At 34.7% G+C, this 22596-nt stretch overlaps 1 protein-coding gene across 1 annotated transcript in view; it reads right to left on the bottom strand.

Annotated features, from left to right (window-relative positions):
• The window catches only part of LOC125062291, a 51615-nt gene that overhangs the window by 6547 nt on the left and 22472 nt on the right, over window positions 1–22596 (bottom strand). Inside the window, exons 3-15 of the mRNA XM_047668096.1 lie at window positions 7590–9005; window positions 6771–6962; window positions 6087–6248; window positions 5513–5642; window positions 5035–5108; window positions 4384–4499; window positions 3676–3750; window positions 3370–3480; window positions 2963–3110; window positions 2207–2285; window positions 1893–2027; window positions 1412–1537; window positions 186–294 (exon numbers count right to left, since the gene is read on the bottom strand). Of these exons, the coding sequence (XP_047524052.1) occupies window positions 186–294; window positions 1412–1537; window positions 1893–2027; window positions 2207–2285; window positions 2963–3110; window positions 3370–3480; window positions 3676–3750; window positions 4384–4499; window positions 5035–5108; window positions 5513–5642; window positions 6087–6248; window positions 6771–6962; window positions 7590–9005 (2873 nt within the window). The remainder of the gene's footprint in view (window positions 1–185; window positions 295–1411; window positions 1538–1892; window positions 2028–2206; window positions 2286–2962; window positions 3111–3369; window positions 3481–3675; window positions 3751–4383; window positions 4500–5034; window positions 5109–5512; window positions 5643–6086; window positions 6249–6770; window positions 6963–7589; window positions 9006–22596) is intronic.

Here is a 22596-nt window from a genome sequence, read left to right as displayed (position 1 = left end):
ATTTCTAAATCATTACCCATTTTTTTTATATCACTTTAATAGTGCATGTTCAACACGGTCGAATAGTAATGAAAATAATTCACATATCTACCTACCATTTTAAAAATACTTGACTTTTTTTTATTATTATTTTTCTATGGTTAACCACAGCCTACTCCATCATTCCACTTCGGCTTGGTACATACCTGATAAGGCGGTTGGCCGACTGGGGGCGTCTTCACAGTATTGGCCGTCATATAGTTGAACACGGGCGACCCCATGCCCATTGCCTTCTGTTCGCGGCTCCATTTGCGGCTGAAATTCAATTTAAATATTTATTCATGGACGATCTCCAGCATTTGTACTCTTCCCAGGTCAGATGCTATTGGAATAGGTGTTGGCCTAGTGGCTTGCGTGTCTCTCATCCCTAAGAGGGAGAACCACGGCTGTGCACAAATGGACTTTTAATGAGCGCATTTAACATTCGCTCGTACGAAGAAAAGAAGAGATAAGAGAGAAACATCGTGAGGAATCTTGCTTTAGCAACACGGCGGCGAGTCACAGGAGGCCGATCACCTCCTTGCCTATAAGACAAATGATCATGAAACAGATACCCGTCTGAGGCCCAGACCTAAAAAGGTAGCTACAGGGATGAGAGTCGCACGCTGAAGCCACTAGGTCAACACTGCTCTCTTTTCACATTTTTTATAAGACATTATCTGCCGATAGGATCTAGTCGCTGCAAACTCGAATCATTTGACACTTCATCATCCAGATCGGCATGAACAGCCAAAAACCTAAACACAGCCAAGCAAGCTAGACTGGAATTCCCAAGGACAAACCATAAACAAGGACAATAAATATGTGATTTAGCAATAAGAGCAACATATTATAATAAATAAATGTTTATAATAACAGATAATTAGAACGTATTACAGTATTACTTTATAAGTTAGAAATATTCAATAAATATATACAATAAATTAATAACATTAATAGAAGTACTTAGACATTAGTACGCTATGATCACCAACAAACTGTTATACAGTTTGGCGATTTTTTGATTTAAAAAAAAATAGACTTGACAACGAAGTTGCAGAGGCGAAAGACCTGGAGCAGAGTCAAATGGCCAAAGACCGTCCGGCTTCGGGTTCTGGATACTCTCTGCACCATATAGGAGACAGAACTTTAAGTGAATGGGCCACAGGCTCTGGAGGGCTCCAAGTCACAAGCCAAACAAGCTTTCGACTGCAATCCCCAAGGCCCAAGGTGGCCGGCCAAACCGGACCTAATGATGATGGCAGCAGGGTCAACATGACTGCTGCTTTAGCTTCTGTGACGCGGGGAGCTGGCCAGCCCGGGAGGTGAACAGGAAATAAACCCTACGTTCACCGGTTTTTTAGGTCTCTGTATCCCCTCCTCTCCTACTCACCTCCAAGCAGTAAGAGCAGCTAGGGTAAGGGCAATGACAAGTGCGGCTGCGAGGGACGCGCCCACTGCCACGCCCACGACTTCACCGTCAACTTCGCAGGAGGAGCCGTAGTAACCGCTGGAACAGCTAGAATTAAAAAGATACTGTGTTATGACTCCATGACTCCATCAGGTGTGTTAAAGGGTGAATGTTTCAATTTTACCGGTTTTCATGTGTAGACTTTACGAATCGGTTTTAAAATAAAATACCAGTTTTTTTATCTTTTCGAACCTGAATTTACAATTCATCAGATTTCACATTTCATCTTATCAAGTCTGATTAAGCCTATATTTAATCATAGGAACTTCCATTTACCGGTTTTTTTTCACATTGCAAATCTGAATTTGTAATATTTTTTTGAATTAAAACTTTATTAGCGGTTATTAAAATACCGTTTTTTTTAAATCTCAACGGTTTTAATAAATACCGGTTTTTATCTCACCTACAGTACGGCTGTCCATTATTATAGCGACAGACACCGCGCTCGTTGCAATGCGACGAGCTGCACTCGCGACAATCTCGACCCGACCGGGTTACGGTCACTGCAGGGTCAAGTGTTGTATCTGGACAGGTACATCTGAAAATAACCATTTTTAAAATCTACTCCACTACATAGTGAGAATAGTTCTCCAATTATCGTGACCATGCGTTTGAATTGTGTAATTATTAATTATAATTAACTATTGTGATGTTTATAAATATTCCTAGTCATTCCTTAAAACTTTTTTATAGTGTAAATTATACACTAATACTTACTTAAACGCGCCCCATGTGTTAGTGCAAGAGGCCAATTTGTGGCAATCATTCAGCTCCGGGGCTGAACATTCATCGACATCTGAAATTTTAATTTAATTTATTTATTAGAAAAATTATTATGCAACAAATGGCAAGCGGCCGGATGAGATGTCATTGATCCCTTGGAAGATGGGACGGACTTTGATATGTGATGCTACTTGTGTGGACACGCTAGCAACGTCTCACCTCTCTCGGACAAGCAAAAAGCTGGGGCGTCCGCAGAGCAGGAGAAAATATAAGAGTCTTTGCTCCAACTTCGATTTTGTTCCCTTTGGAGTAGAGACTCTTGGGGTGTGGGGTTCAAGTATATAGGCGCTAATAAAAGATTTAAATTGGCGTCTGGTAGATATTACCGGTGACCCCAGAGCTGGTGCTTTCAACGAATAAGTATCGCAATCGCACAGCGTCAGAGGTACACAGGGACCATTTTTAAATTTGTTTTAATTTTCTATCGTATCGAACAAAGGCTCCACCATGACATGAATGTCGAGGCTATTCAACTTCTTCGACACCACAGGCCTAGTGAGAAGATTGAAAAGGACAAAATCATTTGAATAGGTGTAAGTGCATTTTACTCTTAAATGGTAAGTGAAAAATACACAAGAACAGAGTGTCTTGGACACTTTATGTAAATATCATTTTAGTAAATAAGGTTTTAAATTAGTTATTAGTTAGTTAGGCTAGATTGTTGTTCAACATCTCAGTGAAGACACATACCTTCGAGCGGTAGGACACTACCCGCAGGCGAATCGACCCAGAGCGCTGAAGTACCCACATTATTCGATCGACGACGTATAACACCCAATATGTGTTTTTGTATGTCTGTCGCGACAGCCGCACGGAGTGTCTCCCCTGTTTCTTGCATCTGAAATTTATTTAATTATGATTCTCTCCTATTAAACAAATAACACACATATTTAACAAACCATACACACATTAAATAAACCATACACGTATTTAACAAACCATACACATTACACACATTAAACAAACCATACACCTATTTAACATATCATACACCTACTTTACAAACGATACACCTATTTAACAAACAACTTAACTATCAAACAAACCATATTCTTTATTAAAAAAATCACCCTATACGATAATAAAACCTCACTTACCAATATTGTATAGTTGACAAATACTTGATTTTCTTCTCCCTTGTGTATGGCATTAACTGAACCCGACACAAAGTCATCCGAAAATGGAGTCATCGAAAATGCCGAGTCGATCTAGAAAAAAAAACAGTAAAATGGAGGTAAGGGCCTATTTAATATTTCTATATAATTATTTGAAGCAGTTTTGGCCTAATGGAGTCTGCGTGTCTCTCATCCCTGAGATGAAGAACCCCGGGTGTGCACCAATGGACTATCTATTTGCGCATTTAAGGTGTGGATGAATACATGTTTATTATTATTAATACTTACTGCTCTGACCGCTTCATAGCTTAGTTGTTGGTAGGGCTCCGAATCTTTGTCCATCAGCTTTACATCCCAGATTACCTGTATTAATAAATGTTTTAAAAAGTTTTACACCCTATATAACGCATGACCATGACACATATCGCGTAAACTTAAAAACTAAATAACCCCTTTGACAATTCTTTGTTTTTAATTTATTTTATTATTATTAATTACTTAAGATGTCATGTGGAACATGATGTAATGGTTGCAGCTCCTTACAAACATTGTGTAAAACAAAAAACTAGGCGATTAAAAAGAGTGGCGAGGAGTTTATTGCCAGTTCTTCTCTTCCCTTGATTCTCAAATCAAGACTGTAAATGTAAAATTAGAAGCATTTAATATATATTTCTTTTTAACGCTCATTATTGTACATTGTGTTACCTAAACTTTGTCTTAATTGACTTCCACCATGTGGAACCAGCTACCCACTGAAGTATTTCCGAACCCATTTGACTTCCGACTTTTATGTCCAACACGAAAGGAAAGGAAACTGGCATTCGACCCTCGTGCCTCAGAAGGCTGATCACCTAAAAGGCTGTTGCGTCACTGGCTTATTTCAGTGAATGCATAGAATACATGAACTCCAGACATGACATTTGGATTACTAGGTGCGACTAAGATTTTTCATTAAATCCTCTAATTTGCCAAGGTCAAGGGTCCTGTGGAACCTACCTTTCTATCATACAATCGATCCACCCTCAGTTCCATTAATAAAGAGACCACACGGCGACATGGGTCACGATGTATTCTTCGTGCATAACCAGGTCTGCATTGGCAGCTGGAAATACCTGTATAGGAAGACGTACATACAAAAAAACATATTTTTTGAACCGCCACTAGTTAGAATTTTTGGCCAGTTCTTTTCTTTTAACAAGAACTGGCAGTAAAATTTGAGATTTTTAATGAAGCTATTTAAATTAAGTTCTACAGAGATTATAACGTAAACGGGCTGTAAGGGATTGAAAGAGGGGATGAAATTTTTTTATGGAAACGTCATTTTAAAGAACCTTAAAACCTTAAAAATACATGAAATACCAAAAATTACCTTGTATAAAATCAATATAAATAAAAATTAATCGCAAAATATGATTCTATTAAAACTCGAAGAAGGCTGGACCAATTCGAGTAATTTTATTAAATTTATTCCTTGAACTCTCGAGGAAGGTTTTTATGGAAAGAAAAGCGAACAGTCTCTATGGGGTAGCATAGCAATTACATATTATGTTGCTATGTTACTAAAAAGTAACTAAAAACGGTACTAAAAATTAAAATAAAGCGAAACGAAGTTCGTAGGGGCAGCTTATATCATGAAACAATTCCTACCAGCTTCCGTCCTACACTTTTCGTTCTGCGCCTGATCACAAGTGGAGTCATCGCCGACGATGCATGTATCGATTCTGAAAAAAAAATATTCAATAATATAAATAGGAAAGATTTGATGGGCTCCAAAACTGGGATTAAAATTATTCCACCATTAGAACCCTACTATGATGAACATAGGCTATATATTTCAAAAAAGTTAGGGTATTAAATTACGATAGTGTAACGCGAAAACGACCAATAAAGATTCTGTGGAAAGTATTGGAAATAGATCAATGTACTACAGTTTTATAGAAGACATCAAAATCTACAAAAAAGTCTAACAAAGAAATTAAATTACGATAGTGTAAGGTGTGAAAAATACCAATAAAGATTCCCATATGCTGCGGAAACTATTGACAAATGTACTACAGTTTTATAGAAGACATCAATATATACAATAAAGTCGAACAAAGGAAAAAAAGTACTACACAAAGCTCACCTAACAGTTGGTTGTGGCCGTCTGAACGTCTGTGGCCGATGGACTGGTCTCCGTATCGGTGCCTGCACATCATCAGCTGGTACGGCCACACCTGTCCCCAATTGCGTGGCCGTTTGGGGTGGTACTGTCACTATTTATTGATAGTAAAATTTTAATCAATTAAATGAACAGATATATGAATGATTGAACAGTGTTGGCCTAGTGGCTTCAGCGTGCGACTCTCATCCTGAGGTCGTTGGTTCGATCCCTGCCTGTGCACCAAATTGTGTGCATTTAACATTCGCTCGAACGGTGACGGAAAACAGTGCGGGATAGGATTGAGATGGGTTCGAGATAGGATCGAGATAATTTCGACATAGGACCGTGATGTGTTCGAAATGGAACCGTGATGGGTTCGATACAGAGTGAGACAGAAGAAAGATAGGATCGAGATGGGTTCGAGATAGAGTGATAGAGAAGCGAGATAAGATCAAGATGGGTTCAAGATAGGAGCGAGACGGGAGGGTAATAAATATAATTAAACATATAAGCCCCCTTGTAGATAAATTAAACAATATTTGTTTATTCAACTCACCAGTCTGCTGTTGCGGCTGCTGCACCTTCGTGGGACTTATACTGGTGCTCGTGTCAAATAGGTTGAGGTAAGTCCTCTTCCCATCGATTGACACAAATCCTTGCTCTCCCGAGGGAGATACTATGATGTCATCGTTGTGTATGTTTATATTCTCTATATGTACTGAAATTCAAGATTTGACTTTTACTACTGAATTAACGCTTAACGCTGAATGTACGTCAAAAACATAATGGATTTTGATATAGTTCGAGCTAAGTCTGTATCCCACCCCAAGGGTTGGAGCGCCTCTGTTATTTTCAAGCTGATCCAGAAATTACCCCGCACAACCTCACAAACTTAGACTGGATTAAAACTGTTGTTTCCAGCTTGTTCCAAGGGTCACTGTTATTTCTATTATACTAACTGACCTGGCAAATGTTAGCAACATAAATTATATCAATAAGATCTTTGCAGGCATTATCCAGCTCTACAGTTTCTAGAATATATCATCGTTAAGGCAGCGTTCGTAAGAACCTGCAAGCCCGACTACCACGACATTCTTTTCATTTGGGTTAATACAGCCTATACCACAAATAACGTGACTATCTATGGGTAAAATATTTATCAAGTAGATCCAGAAATTATCCCCAACAACCTCACAAACGTTACCTGGATAAATCAGCTTTAAAGTTCAAAAGAACTCACCTGAACCTTTCTCCCCCGGTCCTTGTATAGCTGACACAGTAACGTCAAATATCTCTCCGTATCCCGGGAGATGTTCTGGGGCCGTGATGACGGGGGCGTCTCGATGCCTTGTTCCGTGAGGTTTGAAGTCCGTGTCATCCAGAACTATTCCTGGCCTCGGACGGTACGGCTGGTAGGGGATACCTTGGGATGCTGTAAGGTATTTTACGTATATTGATAATGTGAATAATTTTTTCTAGTTCTAGAAGTTTCATTTTTAAATAAAAGAGAGGGCTACTGGCGGTCCCATTGCTTTTGAGCGATCTCTTCCAGGCAAGCAATAACTTAAAAAACAAAGAACAGGACACATCAATCACGATTTCAGTTAGATCAGTTAGCAGGAAAGTTAGGGATACGATGTGAACAGTTAATGCAGAGATTAAAAGGAAGATAGAGAAGGAGCTAAGCGTACAGGGACGGTAAGTGAATTCCAAAGACTCACTGCAGAGGCATTCGCCAAAAAAAGGAAGAGTTAGGTGATGGGATTTCAAGGATATAGTTTTCGGAAAGCATAGGCTGGAGCAATGGTCTCCCATAAATTTGAAATCGTTCTTGAGGTAAGGAGTTTTAGGATTGAACAGGATGGACCATAAGAGATAGAGAACGTGAGCATTCAATACCAGGGGGCTGGCGAGTCCATTAAGAATTGGTAAGATTTTTGAAGGACCCTAAGTCGAATTTGTCCAGATATACTTCATTGGCCAGCTGGTTTTATATGATACGCGGCAAAAGTCGGAAATATAATATAATATATAACTAGGTAGAAAAACAAATTCTTACTTGCTATTGGCTGAGTATTGATCGAAGTCTCCTCAATGACAGCATCCGTTTTCGTAGTAACACCTAGAGTTGTACCACCAAGTACTTCGGTAGAAGTAGTCGATGTAGCTTCAACGGAAACTTCAGTAATGGACGGTTGTATAACATCAAAATCATGCTTAATTTCTTTATCTGTTACACCTTTTTTATCTGTCACTTCCTTTTTGTCTGTTACTTCCTTTTTGTCTGTCACTTCGATATCGTCTGAGACTTCTTTTTTGTCTGTGACTTCCTTTTGGTCTGTGACTTCCTTTTTGTCTGTGACTTCCTTTTTGTCTGTGACTTCCTTTTTGTTTGTGATTTCCTTTTTGTTTGTGATTTCCTTTTTATCTATTACTTCCTCTTTATTTGTATTTTCCGTATGATTTATAATCTCTTCAAGCTTTTCAGTTGTCGTTTTAACTGTGGTCGCTTCGGTAACCTCAATTGGTTTCTTTGTTGTTTCCAGAACTTCTGTTGTCTTCTCTATTAGTGCTTCTGTTGACTTTTCTGTTGTTTTCGCTGTAGTAAATTCCGTGGTAGTATCAGTGACATTCTTTTCTGTAGTGAATTCTATTGGTATTACATTTTCTATTTCAGGTTTGTCTTCTAGTACAGGTGGTTTATATATTGGTAGACCGGGATTAGGTCGTCTATTCGGCGGACGTGGTCGTCTTTGCCAGGGCGGAATGGGTCTATGGAACGGTCTAGGCGGGATTTGTTCCACAGGAGGTCTTTCAAACGGGTACGGTGGTGGTGTCTTCGTCGGTACGAACGAGTGTGTTACAGTATCAAACTCTGGTAGAGGCACTTCAGATATTCTAGGCGGTCCACGATTATTAATTCTGGACGCCATAGGTCGCGGTCTACCGTTCAGTAATTGCGAATTCGCCTGCACATTTACATTACCATTTAGCAGTTTAACTATGCCAGTGATTATATTTTGTATTTCCGTGTTTTGTCGCCCTTCCTCCCTAAGGATTGGTTGCACAGTAGCTTTCACTTTGGGCTCCGTAGGTGTCAGTGCACGCCCCTTCGGAGCCCTTTTCGCTTCCCCCGGAAACTTAAAGTCTAATTTATCACCAAACCCAGATGACAGCAACATAGCTGCGTCATCGTTGTAATAATCTATAGTTTTCGTTGGGGTAATATCGTAGTATTTACGTTTATTGTGAACTACTTCGTTGTCGATTTCGTTGTTGTTCAAAGCTATTTCGTCTGTGTTAATTGATCTAGGATTCCTGCTAGCCTCAACTGGTGTCAAGTCTTCTTCGAGTTTCACGCTAGGCTCTATTCTGAACGCGAGGTTTTCTGGCTCTGTTCTAAGTACGTCTTGAGGTAATTTGTCGTTGTGTGCTGATTTTGGTGACAGTTGAGATATGGTGTACATTTCGTAACCTGAAAAGAGAGATCTATTAAACCATGTGAAATTTAAAACATACATAAAACATAAGTGAAGAGGAAAACGAATAGGTTGTGGTTTAAAGGCCCACTAAGATATCAAAAACAGGTTGCTCTTCTACAAAAATACACCAAGTAAAGAACCACCAGGGATAAGAAAAGGAAATCGCTGCCCGCCCAGGGCACTCTTTTACGATAGGCTGATGAGAACTTCATACAACTTACATACAAGACGTCTGGAAGGTACAGAGTAAGAGTGCTGAAGTGAATTCGTACATGAAACGATTTTAGTTTAAAGAAATACATATACTCGCAAGTGCGTTGCCGGCCTTTAAATTTTATATAAGCAGGGGTTAAGGGAATCACTTGATGATAAGTGATATAAGTAGTATGGATTCCCGGGCACTGCCTCACCCACTGCTTCGGTAAAAAAAGCTGTTTCGGAGGCAGCGCCCGCCTAAAAAAAAAAAAAAAAAAAAAAAAAAAAAAGTTTGTACTCTAACCCCACTAAACAGGACGTGCGGAGTCGAATGCACTCACTCCTGAACTGATAGCTCTAACCGTTCCAGAGATAGCTTTCCCAAAACCTTGCTAATTACTTACTAATCACCACCTTATCAGTTACTATTTCCTGCACGAAATCCCCACTCATTATCTAATTACTTAATGACTCAGTACGAATGCATCGTTATCTACTTTCCTACATTCACTAACCCGATCTATGGCTCTAAAAGAAAAATAGAATAATATAATATAATAAACTATATCTAACCTAACCTTACCTACGGGTCTAAGCAAACAACAATAAATATACCTACATTAACACCATTATCTATAATAAAATTAGATGTAAGGGTTACATATTTAAATAAAACATTTTTATTCCAGGTATTATTCTTTTATTTATATGTCCATTATATTTCTATACAAATTTACTAGCACCGTATCATTGTTCTCTGAGTCACACGTAAAATTTCTAAGGAAGTCTTCTAATCTCATCCCCCTGAACTTGTAATATATGTATACCAAACAGTACTCTCCGCACACCGCCGACAGGTAATCCTGAACCGTAAGGTTATTGTATCTCCACATGCAACAATTCCTCCTTAAAAATCCTTCTATTGCTTCAATAGGTTTACGTCCAAACGAATCAAAGTATTCCCCAACTCTTTCGACGTTTATATGAATAGCCACCCAATGAGACCCCGGCTGTGAATCAGGGTCAAGATTGCATATGATAAGTGCTGGCACCTGAGCATACATCGGCAATCGATTTGAAGGATATACGTTGCTCTGGAGGCTGGGATGTATTCTACGAAGACTCATTTGCACTTCTAGTGTGTTCATACGGTTGCTAAACTACTAGATACACACATTTCTGTTATTATCTATTTCAAAAATATTTTAAAAATGCAATGACTATTAAGATTGCAAAGGGTATTTAGAGTGCCCTTTGTATTTCTTATCCACATTTTACTGATAGGTATGGATACTTGTTCAAACATGCAGTCGAGTTGAATATCGTAACTAGATAATGATATCCATTACCAGTCTATATAACCCGATACTTGTAGAAAGATTTAGTATTGTGCTCTAAGTTCGGCAAAAGTGAAGTGGTTGAAAGTTTGAAATAATAAACAACAATGGAGGTAAGTTATTTAAATTTTATAAATTTGGTTTCAGTAAATTCTTTAATAATTCCTATTTATTTTTTGAAACGCATTTTGATTTGTTTATGTTATATTTCAGTCTTCATACAACCTGAAAGATGTGGATAAATGTTTCAGACCATATAATTATTATAATTTATCTGATGATGAAGAAGAGGTTTTAAACATAACAGAAAATAAAAATAAGAAGACCAATCGTTTAGATGACTTTTTTCTTCAAGAACCTGACCGGAAGAAGAAAAAAACTAAACTTTCTTCAAGTGTTGGCCGTGCAGGGAAGGAGGGAAGCATTTCATATATATCGACTGATAAAGATGATGGAATGGACGCTGACATACTTGTGAAAATGGAATTATATAGTTTAAAAAAGTTGAAAGAAATCCCAGTGGCACAACATTGGAAAAATGCAGATATTCGTGTTAAATATTATATGAAAAACGATTCCAACATTGATGTTCAGATAAAGGATATTGTATACAACATAACAAAGGGGATATCCGAGGAAGATAGTGTAAAACGTTACAGTTTTAAAAATTAGTTTCATTTAGTTTCTTCATGCTTCAGATTTTAATACCATATGTTTATATAATTAAGTAATGTTTCAGTTTTCCACTAGTATAAATACTATGTTGCATTGTACAAAGTCAATCATTGTGCTTTTTGTTGAAGACCTTTGCGCATTAAGGTTAAAAGTGTGAGACAAAAAACAGTTGTGAAACGAATACATATATACAATGTCTCAAGAATGTGTTAGTGTTTTTTTTGATGAAATGGATCATGAATTTGAAAGCTTATCCATTGATACAATTGAACTTTTCAACGTTTGTGAGGAAATAGAAAGAAATGATTTAAATCACCCATTTTATGATCAAAGAATGATGGTGCTATGTGATGAATTCGATGGGAAACTGTGAGTATATTTAATAATCATATTTTCTATATATATTTATTTTTTTTATTTTTATTTCTCTATTCGCATTTCTAACAGTTAAATTTAATAAAATTTTATTCGACAGGGTTGATCAAATGGGTCGTGGAACTAAAAGGAAAGCAGCTGTTGATATTAACTCTGCTGACATCAAAAGAATAAAATCTGGATCGAACATGGATCTTTCACGGTCTTCACAAGAGCAATCAACATCGAATGAAGGTAATAATTTTAACATGAAATTTTGCTGTATTTGTAATAGAAATGTTTCCAAAAAATATTTCGCTAATCATCTAAGGAGCAATGCACATAAAAATAATGTAAATAAAAAACAACATTCAATAAAACCCAATGTTAAGATAATTGAGACTGCGTTCGGTAATAGAATAATAACCTATAGAGTAACTTCAGAAAATCAAAATGATTTACAGTTTGAGACACCAGAGTTATTTCTTGCATCTGTCAAAGATACAATATTTACAATAATAAATAAATCTATAGAAGATCATACAATTTTAAAAATAAATTTCATTTTATATGGTGACTTTGTTCAGGAGACAAAAAACATTAACAACACTTTTGATTTCCAATCAATGAATTTTATTGTTTGTATTGGTGATGATTTAAATATATTTTATACAACTCTCACAAAATCTCTAATAAACTATATAAATTCATTCGAGAGAAAGGATAGTGGGTGGAGTCTGAAAAAAATTTTACATTTGGATATGAATTTAAATCAATTTAACCCTTTAAGAGGAAAATCCTTTATTGAGTTACCACATGATATAAAAATAAAAAAAGCTGTGATAAATGTTAAAAACACTGATGACGCCTGTTTTAAGTGGGCACTGTTATCTGCTTTATTTCCAATTCATAAAAATTCGGATAGAGTATCATCATACACCAAATACAGTCATAAATTAAAGTTCGGTAATATTAAATTTCCAGTCAAATTAAAGGATATACACAAAATTGAAAGTCTTAATAATGTAAGCATTAATGTTTTTGGGTTAGAATATAATGAACAAAGAAAAAAGCATTGTATTGTTGGGCCATTGTATTTTACAAAGAATAAAATGCAGACTCATATAAATTTACTATATTTGACACAGGGTAAAATCGGTCATTATTGTTATATAAAAAATATGTCACGATTAATAAGTAGTCAAGTTTCGAAATCCAAGGAAGCTATATATCTATGTGACTTTTGTTTACAATATTTTTCAACATCTGAACGTTTAAATAACCATCAAAAAAATGATTGCAGACATATTTGTACACAAATACCAAGCGTAGATAAAAATAAAAAAAATTGGTGGGGCGATATTGTATCTGAAAATAAATTAAGTTTTGATAAATTTCAACGTAAATTGATGTTACCTTTTGTTATATATGCGGATTTTGAGGCTTTTTTAAGTCCCTTAGCATCATGTTCAAACGATCCTTCAAAATCACATACAATAAATGTACAAAAACATAATGTGTATAGTTTTGGGTACTACATTAAATGCTCATACGATGATAAATTGTCTAAATATGTAACATATACTGGTGAAAACTGTGCTTTAAAATTTATGGAAACCCTGAAAGATAATTTGACAACAATTGTTAAAAAAATTGGTTTCCAAAAAGTTGCTAATAAAATATCACCAATTCAGCAAGATATAGTTAGCAAATCTATTCATTGTTATATTTGTAATAAAATTTTGTGTGGGAATTCAATGATTTACCACGATTGGTTTACTGGGGAATTTGTTGGGGTCATACATAAAGTTTGTTCAGAAAAATTTAGAGTCCCTTACACTATACCAGTCTTCTTGCACAATTTAAGCCATTATGATGCACATTTTATCGTACATGCCTTAAACTTTGATGAAGGTCAGGTAGAAGTTCTCCCACAAAACAAAGAAAAATACATATCATTTTCAAAGGTTCTTAAAATCAATAACAGTAATGTAACTTTACGTTTTGTGGATTCCCTAAAATTTTTACCCAGTAGCTTAGATACTTTAGCAAAAAATTTAACAAAAAATAATTTTAATGAATTATCAAAATGCTTTCCCAATTCAGAAGACTTTAAACGGCTGACTAAAAAAGGTGTATTTCCATATGAATTTATTAAAGATTTTGATACATTAAACTACAATCAACTTCCAGATCTTCCACACTTTTACAGTAGTCTCACAGATTCCATTATTTCTAATGAAGATTACAACCATGCTAAAGATGTTTGGAATCATTTCAATTGTAAAAATATGTTGGATTATTCAAATCTTTATTTAAAAACTGATGTTTTATTGTTAGCAGATATTTTTGAAAATTTTAGGCGTGTTTGCATTAAAACGTACGATTTAGACCCGGCTCATTACTATACAGCACCTGGATTAAGTTGGGATGCTATGTTAAAACATACTAAAACAGAGATTGAATTACTTTCTGATATAGATATGATTGCTTTTATTAAATCAGGAATTCGTGGTGGTGTTTCGCAATGTAGCACTCGCTATGCAAAAGCAAATAATGTTTACATGTCTGACTATAATGCGAAAGATAAAGAGTCATTCTTAATGTATTTCGATGCCAATAATCTATATGGTTGGGCAATGTCACAATATCTACCTACAGGTGGTTTTGAGTGGGTTAGTGCTGATACGGATTTTAATGTTAGTTGTTCATCAGATATAGGTTTTATCTTAGAGGTAGATCTGGAGTATCCGGTGGATTTACATGATAAACATTCAGATTTACCTCTTTGTCCAGAAAATATACCAGTTGGGGACGCTAAGGAAATTAGATTGATTCCAAACTTAAAAAATAAATCCAAATATATTATTCATTATCGAAATTTAATTCAATGTTTGAAAATGGGTTTAAAATTATTAAAAGTTTATAGAATATTAAAATTTAAGCAGAGTCCATGGTTAAAGAACTATATAGACCTTAATACACAATTAAGAACTCGAGCTAATTCTGATTTTGAGAAAGATTTCTATAAACTCATGAACAACGCAGTTTTTGGTAAGACTATGGAAAATATTGAGAAACGAGTTAACGTTAAACTGTTAACCCACTGGGAAAATAGGGGCAAAGTATTGGGGGCTGGGGATCTAATTGCTCAACCACATTTTCACAGTGTTTCAATATTTTCTGATAGTCTTGTTGCAATTCAATTAAACAAAATGAAATTAATTTATAATAAACCTATTTATCTCGGATTTTGTATATTAGATATATCTAAAACGCTGATGTATGATTTCCACTATAATTACATGAAAGAGAAATTTACTTCAAATCTGAAACTACTGTATACAGATACTGACAGTCTCATTTATCAAATATTTACTAGTAACTTTTATAATGATATAAAGCCAGACATTTGTACACATTTCGATACATCAGATTATAATCCAAACAATGTTTTTAATTTTCCTCAAGTAAATAAGAAAAAATTAGGTTATTTCAAAGATGAAAATTGTGGTAAAATCTTTACAGAATTTGTGGGTTTGCGATCAAAAATGTATGCATTACAGGTAGATGATAAAATTATTACTAAGGCGAAGGGTGTTAACAAATGTGTCACTAAAAAATTAACGTTGGATAATTATAAGTCATGTTTGTTTAATAAAAACGTACAGCATTGTAAAATGTATCGGTTTAGATCATTAAAACATACAATTTTTACACAGGAAATAAATAAGGTGTGTTTATCTTTTAATGACACAAAGCGGTACATTTTACCAAACAAAATCGATACGTTACCTATAGGTCATTACCAAATCAATAGTATGTAATTAAGTATTGTAAATATAACAAATTGTATATTTTTATGTAAAATAAATTTGTTTTGTACATGTATAATGTATAAACGTGTACTGTACATTAATATTGTGATTGATGATAACACTTACATTTTTTGTATATTTCATATAAATAAATTGTTTTTAAAATATCAACTTAGTTTTATTCCTTTCCCTGAAGAAGACAGAAGTCAAAAAATAATGATTCATTTTATTCATCCCTTTGCTGCCATCGTAGCAGGACCTAGTGGATGTGGAAAATCTAACTTTGTTGCAAATTTCATTAAGCATAAAAGTAGTATATGTAATGAGATTTTTTTAGAAATAACATGGTGTTATGATGAAATGCAGCCGCTATATAATATACCTGGAGTAAATTACCACCAAGGACTACCGGAATTGCATATGTTTGATGGTAAAAATCCACATTTGATTATAATAGATGACTTAATGAGGGAATCTGATGGTCGAGTTGTTGATATATTTACAAAAGGTAGTCACCATAGAAATTTGAGTGTTTTTTACATAACCCAAAACTTATTTCATCAAGGAAGAGGACAGCGCGACATTTCACTTAATTCAAGTTATATTATTTATTTTAAAAATCCCCGTGACAAAACTCAAATACGATTTCTAGCTAGACAAGTTTCACCGGAAGACACGAAGTTTATTGAAGATTCATATACCGATGCTACTAAAGAAGCTCATGGTTATTTAATGATTGATTTGAAACAAAACACTGATGATGCTCGCCGCATAAAATCTAAAATATTTGAATCTAGTAATTTTTGTACAATATATGTTCCTATGAAAAGGTATAAGTATCTTTGTAATCAGCCACTCTAAGTCAGTAATGAACCATGTATCAACGAATAACAACGCATAAGGAATTGTTATCAGCTTTACATAAATTAAAACCCAAACATCGTAGGATATTACTGAAGTCTTGTAATAATCAAGAAATTAACTGTATATGTGAATGTATTCACAATGTTTTACAAGGAAAAGTACCTTTAAAAGAGAATACAAAAACAAAATTAAAAAAAATTAAAAATCTCTTACGTAATCTGATCAGTAAAGGAAAAAGTTTTGAATACAGGAAAAATATATTAATACAAAAAGGAGGGTCCTTTCTTCCCATAATTTTGGGTACAATTCTAAGTACCCTTGTAAGTTGTTTTAATAAATCACAATGAACACAAAAAAAATGCTTCTTGTTGAGCAAGACTTTATTGATAAACTTAAACATCAGAATGAAAATAAAGCAACACCGCAAAGTAGATTGGATTTAGAAATGGAAAAAATTATATCAAGTAAATTGGATGATCGCGAAAAATGGGCGCTTTATCTACAAATTTTACAAAGATACTTACATTACTCCATGGAAGAACGTCAACCTCAAGAAATAACAATAACTGAAAAGGTAATAAATGATAATACTAATGAAAACCGGAACATCAATAATATAACTACTAGTGAAAATGAAAAAATGCTAAATGTTAAACAACTCCCAACGGGTGAAGACATCGCATATGGGTTACAACCAAAAGAAATATTAAAATTAATTCCTAAAACTTATATGAGGAGGGGTGAATTATTGATGGATACAATAGTAAATAAAACAGATCAATTGCAATGGAATAAAAATGGAACAGTTTTCATTAGTGGACAAGAAATACCAGGGAGTAATATTATAGATTTAGTGAATGACATCTTACGACCCTCGAAGAGATCTGATCCAATCGGTTGGGAAATATTCGCCAAGTTTTTAAATGATATAAATACACCGCTAACATACATTGGTAATCTGAAAAGAATCAAATATATATCTGACCTTAATAGTAAAGATAAAACATTGATTCAAGAATCACAAACTGAGGTTTCCCCAACTCCAACACAATCTAAACACATCAATAAATTGAGAAACAAAAGTGATTGGGAGAAATGGACCCCGTATTAGAGTTACATCGCATCTATTATGATATTTCACATCCAGCTGGTTACAGCAGTGTCAATAAGTTAACAAAGGCAATGAATGGAAAAATCTCAAAAAGTGACGTTTCAAAATGGTTGCAGTCTCAAGAAACATATACATTACATAAACCGGTTATAAAAAAATTCCCACGTAATAAATATATTTTATCAAATATTAATGAATTGTGGCAAGCTGATTTAAGTGATTTAAGAACTTACATAGAATATAATGATGGATATAAATATATTTTGTGTGTTATTGACGCCTTTAGTAAGTATGCTTATGTTAGAGCAATGAAAAAGAAGGATTCATGCACAATAAAAACGTGTTTTACTAGCATCTTTGATGAAGCTAAAACTGTTCCTAGACATATTCAATCAGATAAGGGTACGGAATTTGTATCTAAGGATGTCCAAACTTATTTAAAACGTAAAAATATAAATTATTACACTACAAATAATCCAGATATAAAGGCAAGTATAGTAGAACGATTTCAGAGAACATTGAAAATGAAAATGTGGCGTTATTTTACACATAAGAATACTTATCGCTATATAGATATTTTACAAGATTTGGTTAGTTCTTATAATCACAGTGTGCACTCTAGTATCAAGATGAGACCATGTGATGTTAAAATGGAAAACATTATGGAAGTTTGGCGGAATTTATATTATGATGAAAAGACTTATATTTCAAGTTTAAACAAAGTACCTAAGTTTAACGTTGGTGACTATGTAAGAATTACAAAATACAAACATGTTTTTCAAAAAGGTTATGAAAGTAATTGGAGTAATGAAATTTTTATCATTACTTCGATTATAGATCGTTCCCCGTGGGTTGTATACACTTTAAACGACTTAGAAAATGAATCAATAACAGGAACTTTTTATGAAAAAGAATTACAAAAAATAACTTTTTCCCCCACTTCCGAATATAAAATTGATAAAATCATCAGATCACGTAAAAGCGGTATTAGAAAGGAAGTATTAGTTAAATGGAAAGGATATCCTAACAAATTTAATTCTTGGGTCTTACTGTCGAATATTAAAAATCTACAATGAAGGAAAGTTTCTATTTAACTTTACTCAGCAATAGTTCCACACAATATTTCCCGGGAAATATGACATCAAATTTTTCTACAAAACTACCTAAAGCCATAACATTAGAAGGAGAATGGATGGTAGGTATAGTTGAGTTTCAATATCCCTCTACTATGTTCTCCGTGCAAGAACATGAAAATATCATATACATAAGTAAAAAAACTACCATCAATAATGAAGAGACCACACTAATGTATAAGAACCATATACCAGCCACCAACTATGATAATATACAAAATATTCTTATTGCTTTAAATTCGAAAGAGAAAGTTAGTTTTCGTCAGGACACCGTGTCAAAGTTTGTCTCTGTTGCAGTAAAGGATCCATCAATAATTTCACTATCTCTATCACCTAATTTGAGCTTTCAACTTGGATTTGAGCCAGATACCAATTTAGTAAATCATAATATCGGTAAACGCCCTGCTAATCTCCATTTGGGGTTACCATCACAATTATTTGTGTATTGCGATATTATAGAACCACAAATTGTTGGTGATGTCATGACACCCCTATTGAGAATTATACCCTTAGATCCTGCTAAATACATATATGGTTCAAATAAAATGCATATATTTTCACCACCACATTATTTACCGGTAATGAGAAGAGAATTTGATGTTATTGAGATAGATATAAGAACAACCACGGGAAATGCGGTACCATTTCAATTCGGTACATCGTGTGTGAAACTTCATTTTAAAAAAATATAATCTATATTTCCTTTTTAAAATGTATACACCTCAAGAAACTTTTATATGTCCTTATGAACATTATTATTCGCAACAAGCTGGGTCTGGTATAAATGTAATCTACAAAGGAGCCTTACATCAACGTGGTCATGGTATCGGAAGTTTTCTTGGGGGGTTATTTCGAAGTGTGCTACCTTTACTCACTAGTGGTGCTAAGGTGATTGGAAAAGAAGCACTTAACAGCGGTATTGGGCTTTTGTCAGATGTTGTAGCTAGTCGTCCTATTAAAGAATCCATTAAAAATCGATTGAAAGAGGCTAGTTCTAACCTTAAACACAAAGTTGATACCAAAATTGATAAACTTATGACTGGATCGGGTGTTAATAAGAGACGAAAATATTGTAATGAGCTCATTCGAGTTTCACCCCTCAAAGTGAAAGGCGCTTCAAAGAAAACAAGGAACAAAAATATTAATATTTCCAAGGATATATTTTCAAACTAATCATAATGTCATTTATTCATAATCATTCATGTGAGTGCGTTAAATCTGAATTGGATCTGTTTGCTCTTCCTTCCACACAAACAAGTATCGAATATGGACACTGGATACATTACAAACCAATTTCTTCATTAAGTGATGATGGACCTATCGAATTCCAAGTACCTGGTACAGGAGATGACTACATAGACCTTTCGCATACACTACTCCATCTCAAGGCTCAAATTAAAAATCAAGACGGTTCTGCAGTTAATGCAGCTAATGTAGTGGCACCAGTCAATAATTGGTTACATTCTTTATTTAACCAATTGGATGTTTACCTAAACCAAAAACTTGTGTCACCCCCAAATAATACTTATGCATATCGCGCTTTCATAGAAACTCTATTAAATTATTCATCATCCGCCAAACAATCACATTTGACATGTGGTTTGTGGTACGAGGATACAGCTGGTAAAATGAATGAAACTAATGAGGCAAACAAGGGCTTTTACAAAAGACAACAACTTTCAAAGGATGGAAAGGATGTTGAAATGATTGGGCATTTACATGGGGATATATTCAATCAAGATAAATTCCTCATGAACGGGGTCGAATTATCTATAAAATTAGTTAGATCGAGAGAAACATTTAACCTCATGTCACAGAATGCAGATAATAAGTACAAAGTCTGTATAACAGATGCAACTTTAATAATACGCAGAGCAAAAATTAATCCATCAATACTAATAGCTCATCAAAAGGTTCTTGCCACTACTACGGCTAAATATCCTATTACAAGAGGTGAAGTGAAAGTCCTGACCATACCAGCTGGTGTGCAGGGTAAAACACTGGACAATATATTTTTAGGACAGGTTCCTAAGAGATGTATTATAGGTTTTGTGAATAATACAGCATTCAACGGTAGTTATGTTAAAAATCCTTTCAACTTTGAAAATTTTGGTATTTGCTCATTTAGCCTATATATAGATGGTCAACAGATACCTTCAAAATCGTTACAACCATCATTTCCAAACGATGTATTTACTAGCGCATACCACACCCTGTACTCAGGCACCGGTATACATTTTCTTAACGAAGGTAATGGAATATCGAGGGAACAATATTCAAATGGATACTGTTTACTAGCTTTTGATTTAACACCTGACTTGTCGGCTAACTCTAATGTGCATTGGAATCTTGTACGCCATGGTAGTGTAAGAATGGAAGTAAGATTCGAGAGCGCATTGACTGAAACAATTAACTGTGTAGTTTACGCAGAGTTTTCAAATATTATAGAAATAGATAAGAACAGAAATGTATGTGTGGATTATAGTAGTTAAGCAATCACTTATGTAATTATTATGATATTAAGAATAATAAAATATAATGTAATCGAATATGACATGGTTTTTATTTACCTTCATTACTTTTTTTACAAAGAGACTCATTACTTATGTTGAGATCATATTATGTGTGTTTAAATACATTGGTATAAATATGAATTGATAGTAATAAATGTAGTCAGTAAAAGAGTGAAAGAGTAGGGGAGTAAACGCGTATTAAAGTATGAACACACTAGAAGTGCAAATGAGTCTTCGTAGAATACATCCCAGCCTCCAGAGCAACGTATATCCTTCAAATCGATTGCCGATGTATGCTCAGGTGCCAGCACTTATCATATGCAATCTTGACCCTGATTCACAGCCGGGGTCTCATTGGGTGGCTATTCATATAAACGTCGAAAGAGTTGGGGAATACTTTGATTCGTTTGGACGTAAACCTATTGAAGCAATAGAAGGATTTTTAAGGAGGAATTGTTGCATGTGGAGATACAATAACCTTACGGTTCAGGATTACCTGTCGGCGGTGTGCGGAGAGTACTGTTTGGTATACATATATTACAAGTTCAGGGGGATGAGATTAGAAGACTTCCTTAGAAATTTTACGTGTGACTCAGAGAACAATGATACGGTGCTAGTAAATTTGTATAGAAATATAATGGACATATAAATAAAAGAATAATACCTGGAATAAAAATGTTTTATTTAAATATGTAACCCTTACATCTAATTTTATTATAGATAATGGTGTTAATGTAGGTATATTTATTGTTGTTTGCTTAGACCCGTAGGTAAGGTTAGGTTAGATATAGTTTATTATATTATATTATTCTATTTTTCTTTTAGAGCCATAGATCGGGTTAGTGAATGTAGGAAAGTAGATAACGATGCATTCGTACTGAGTCATTAAGTAATTAGATAATGAGTGGGGATTTCGTGCAGGAAATAGTAACTGATAAGGTGGTGATTAGTAAGTAATTAGCAAGGTTTTGGGAAAGCTATCTCTGGAACGGTTAGAGCTATCAGTTCAGGAGTGAGTGCATTCGACTCCGCACGTCCTGTTTAGTGGGGTTAGAGTACAAACTTTTTTTTTTTTTTTTTTTTTTTTTTTTTTTTTTTAGGCGGGCGCTGCCTCCGAAACAGCTTTTTTTACCGAAGCAGTGGGTGAGGCAGTGCCCGGGAATCCATACTACTGATATATTATACCGCCGCCCATGGACTTTTGTTTTACTCATGTAAGTGACATGTTTTTAATAAGAATAAACTTCTTCAAACCAAATCGTTCTTCTTATACAATCGCCCCACAGCATTTGGATAATAAATATATTTATTTATTTATTTCGATTAGACTCTACCCCACGCGCATCGTGCCGTCAAAGCAAGACGCACTCCATTAGCCAGGGAGCCCTATCAACATCCTAAACCTATCATTAAACTGAACACAAATAGTATGATTTTAGCAAGATCAAGAAGAGAATTGAAGCCTAACGCAGTATTTTATCATATAAGATATTTCTATAATCGCGTGTTTGCCAACTTGCATCTTTACGACTGACTGATCATGTTAACTGTTTGTTTGGTGAAAGTCGCAGTTTCCTCAGACCC

Source organism: Pieris napi, chromosome Z (genome assembly GCF_905475465.1).
Source record: "Pieris napi chromosome Z, ilPieNapi1.2, whole genome shotgun sequence".
NCBI classification, from domain to species: domain Eukaryota; kingdom Metazoa; phylum Arthropoda; class Insecta; order Lepidoptera; family Pieridae; genus Pieris; species Pieris napi.
The sequence above is the reverse complement of the archived record's forward strand: the minus strand, read 5'-3'. Positions and strand labels throughout refer to the sequence as shown.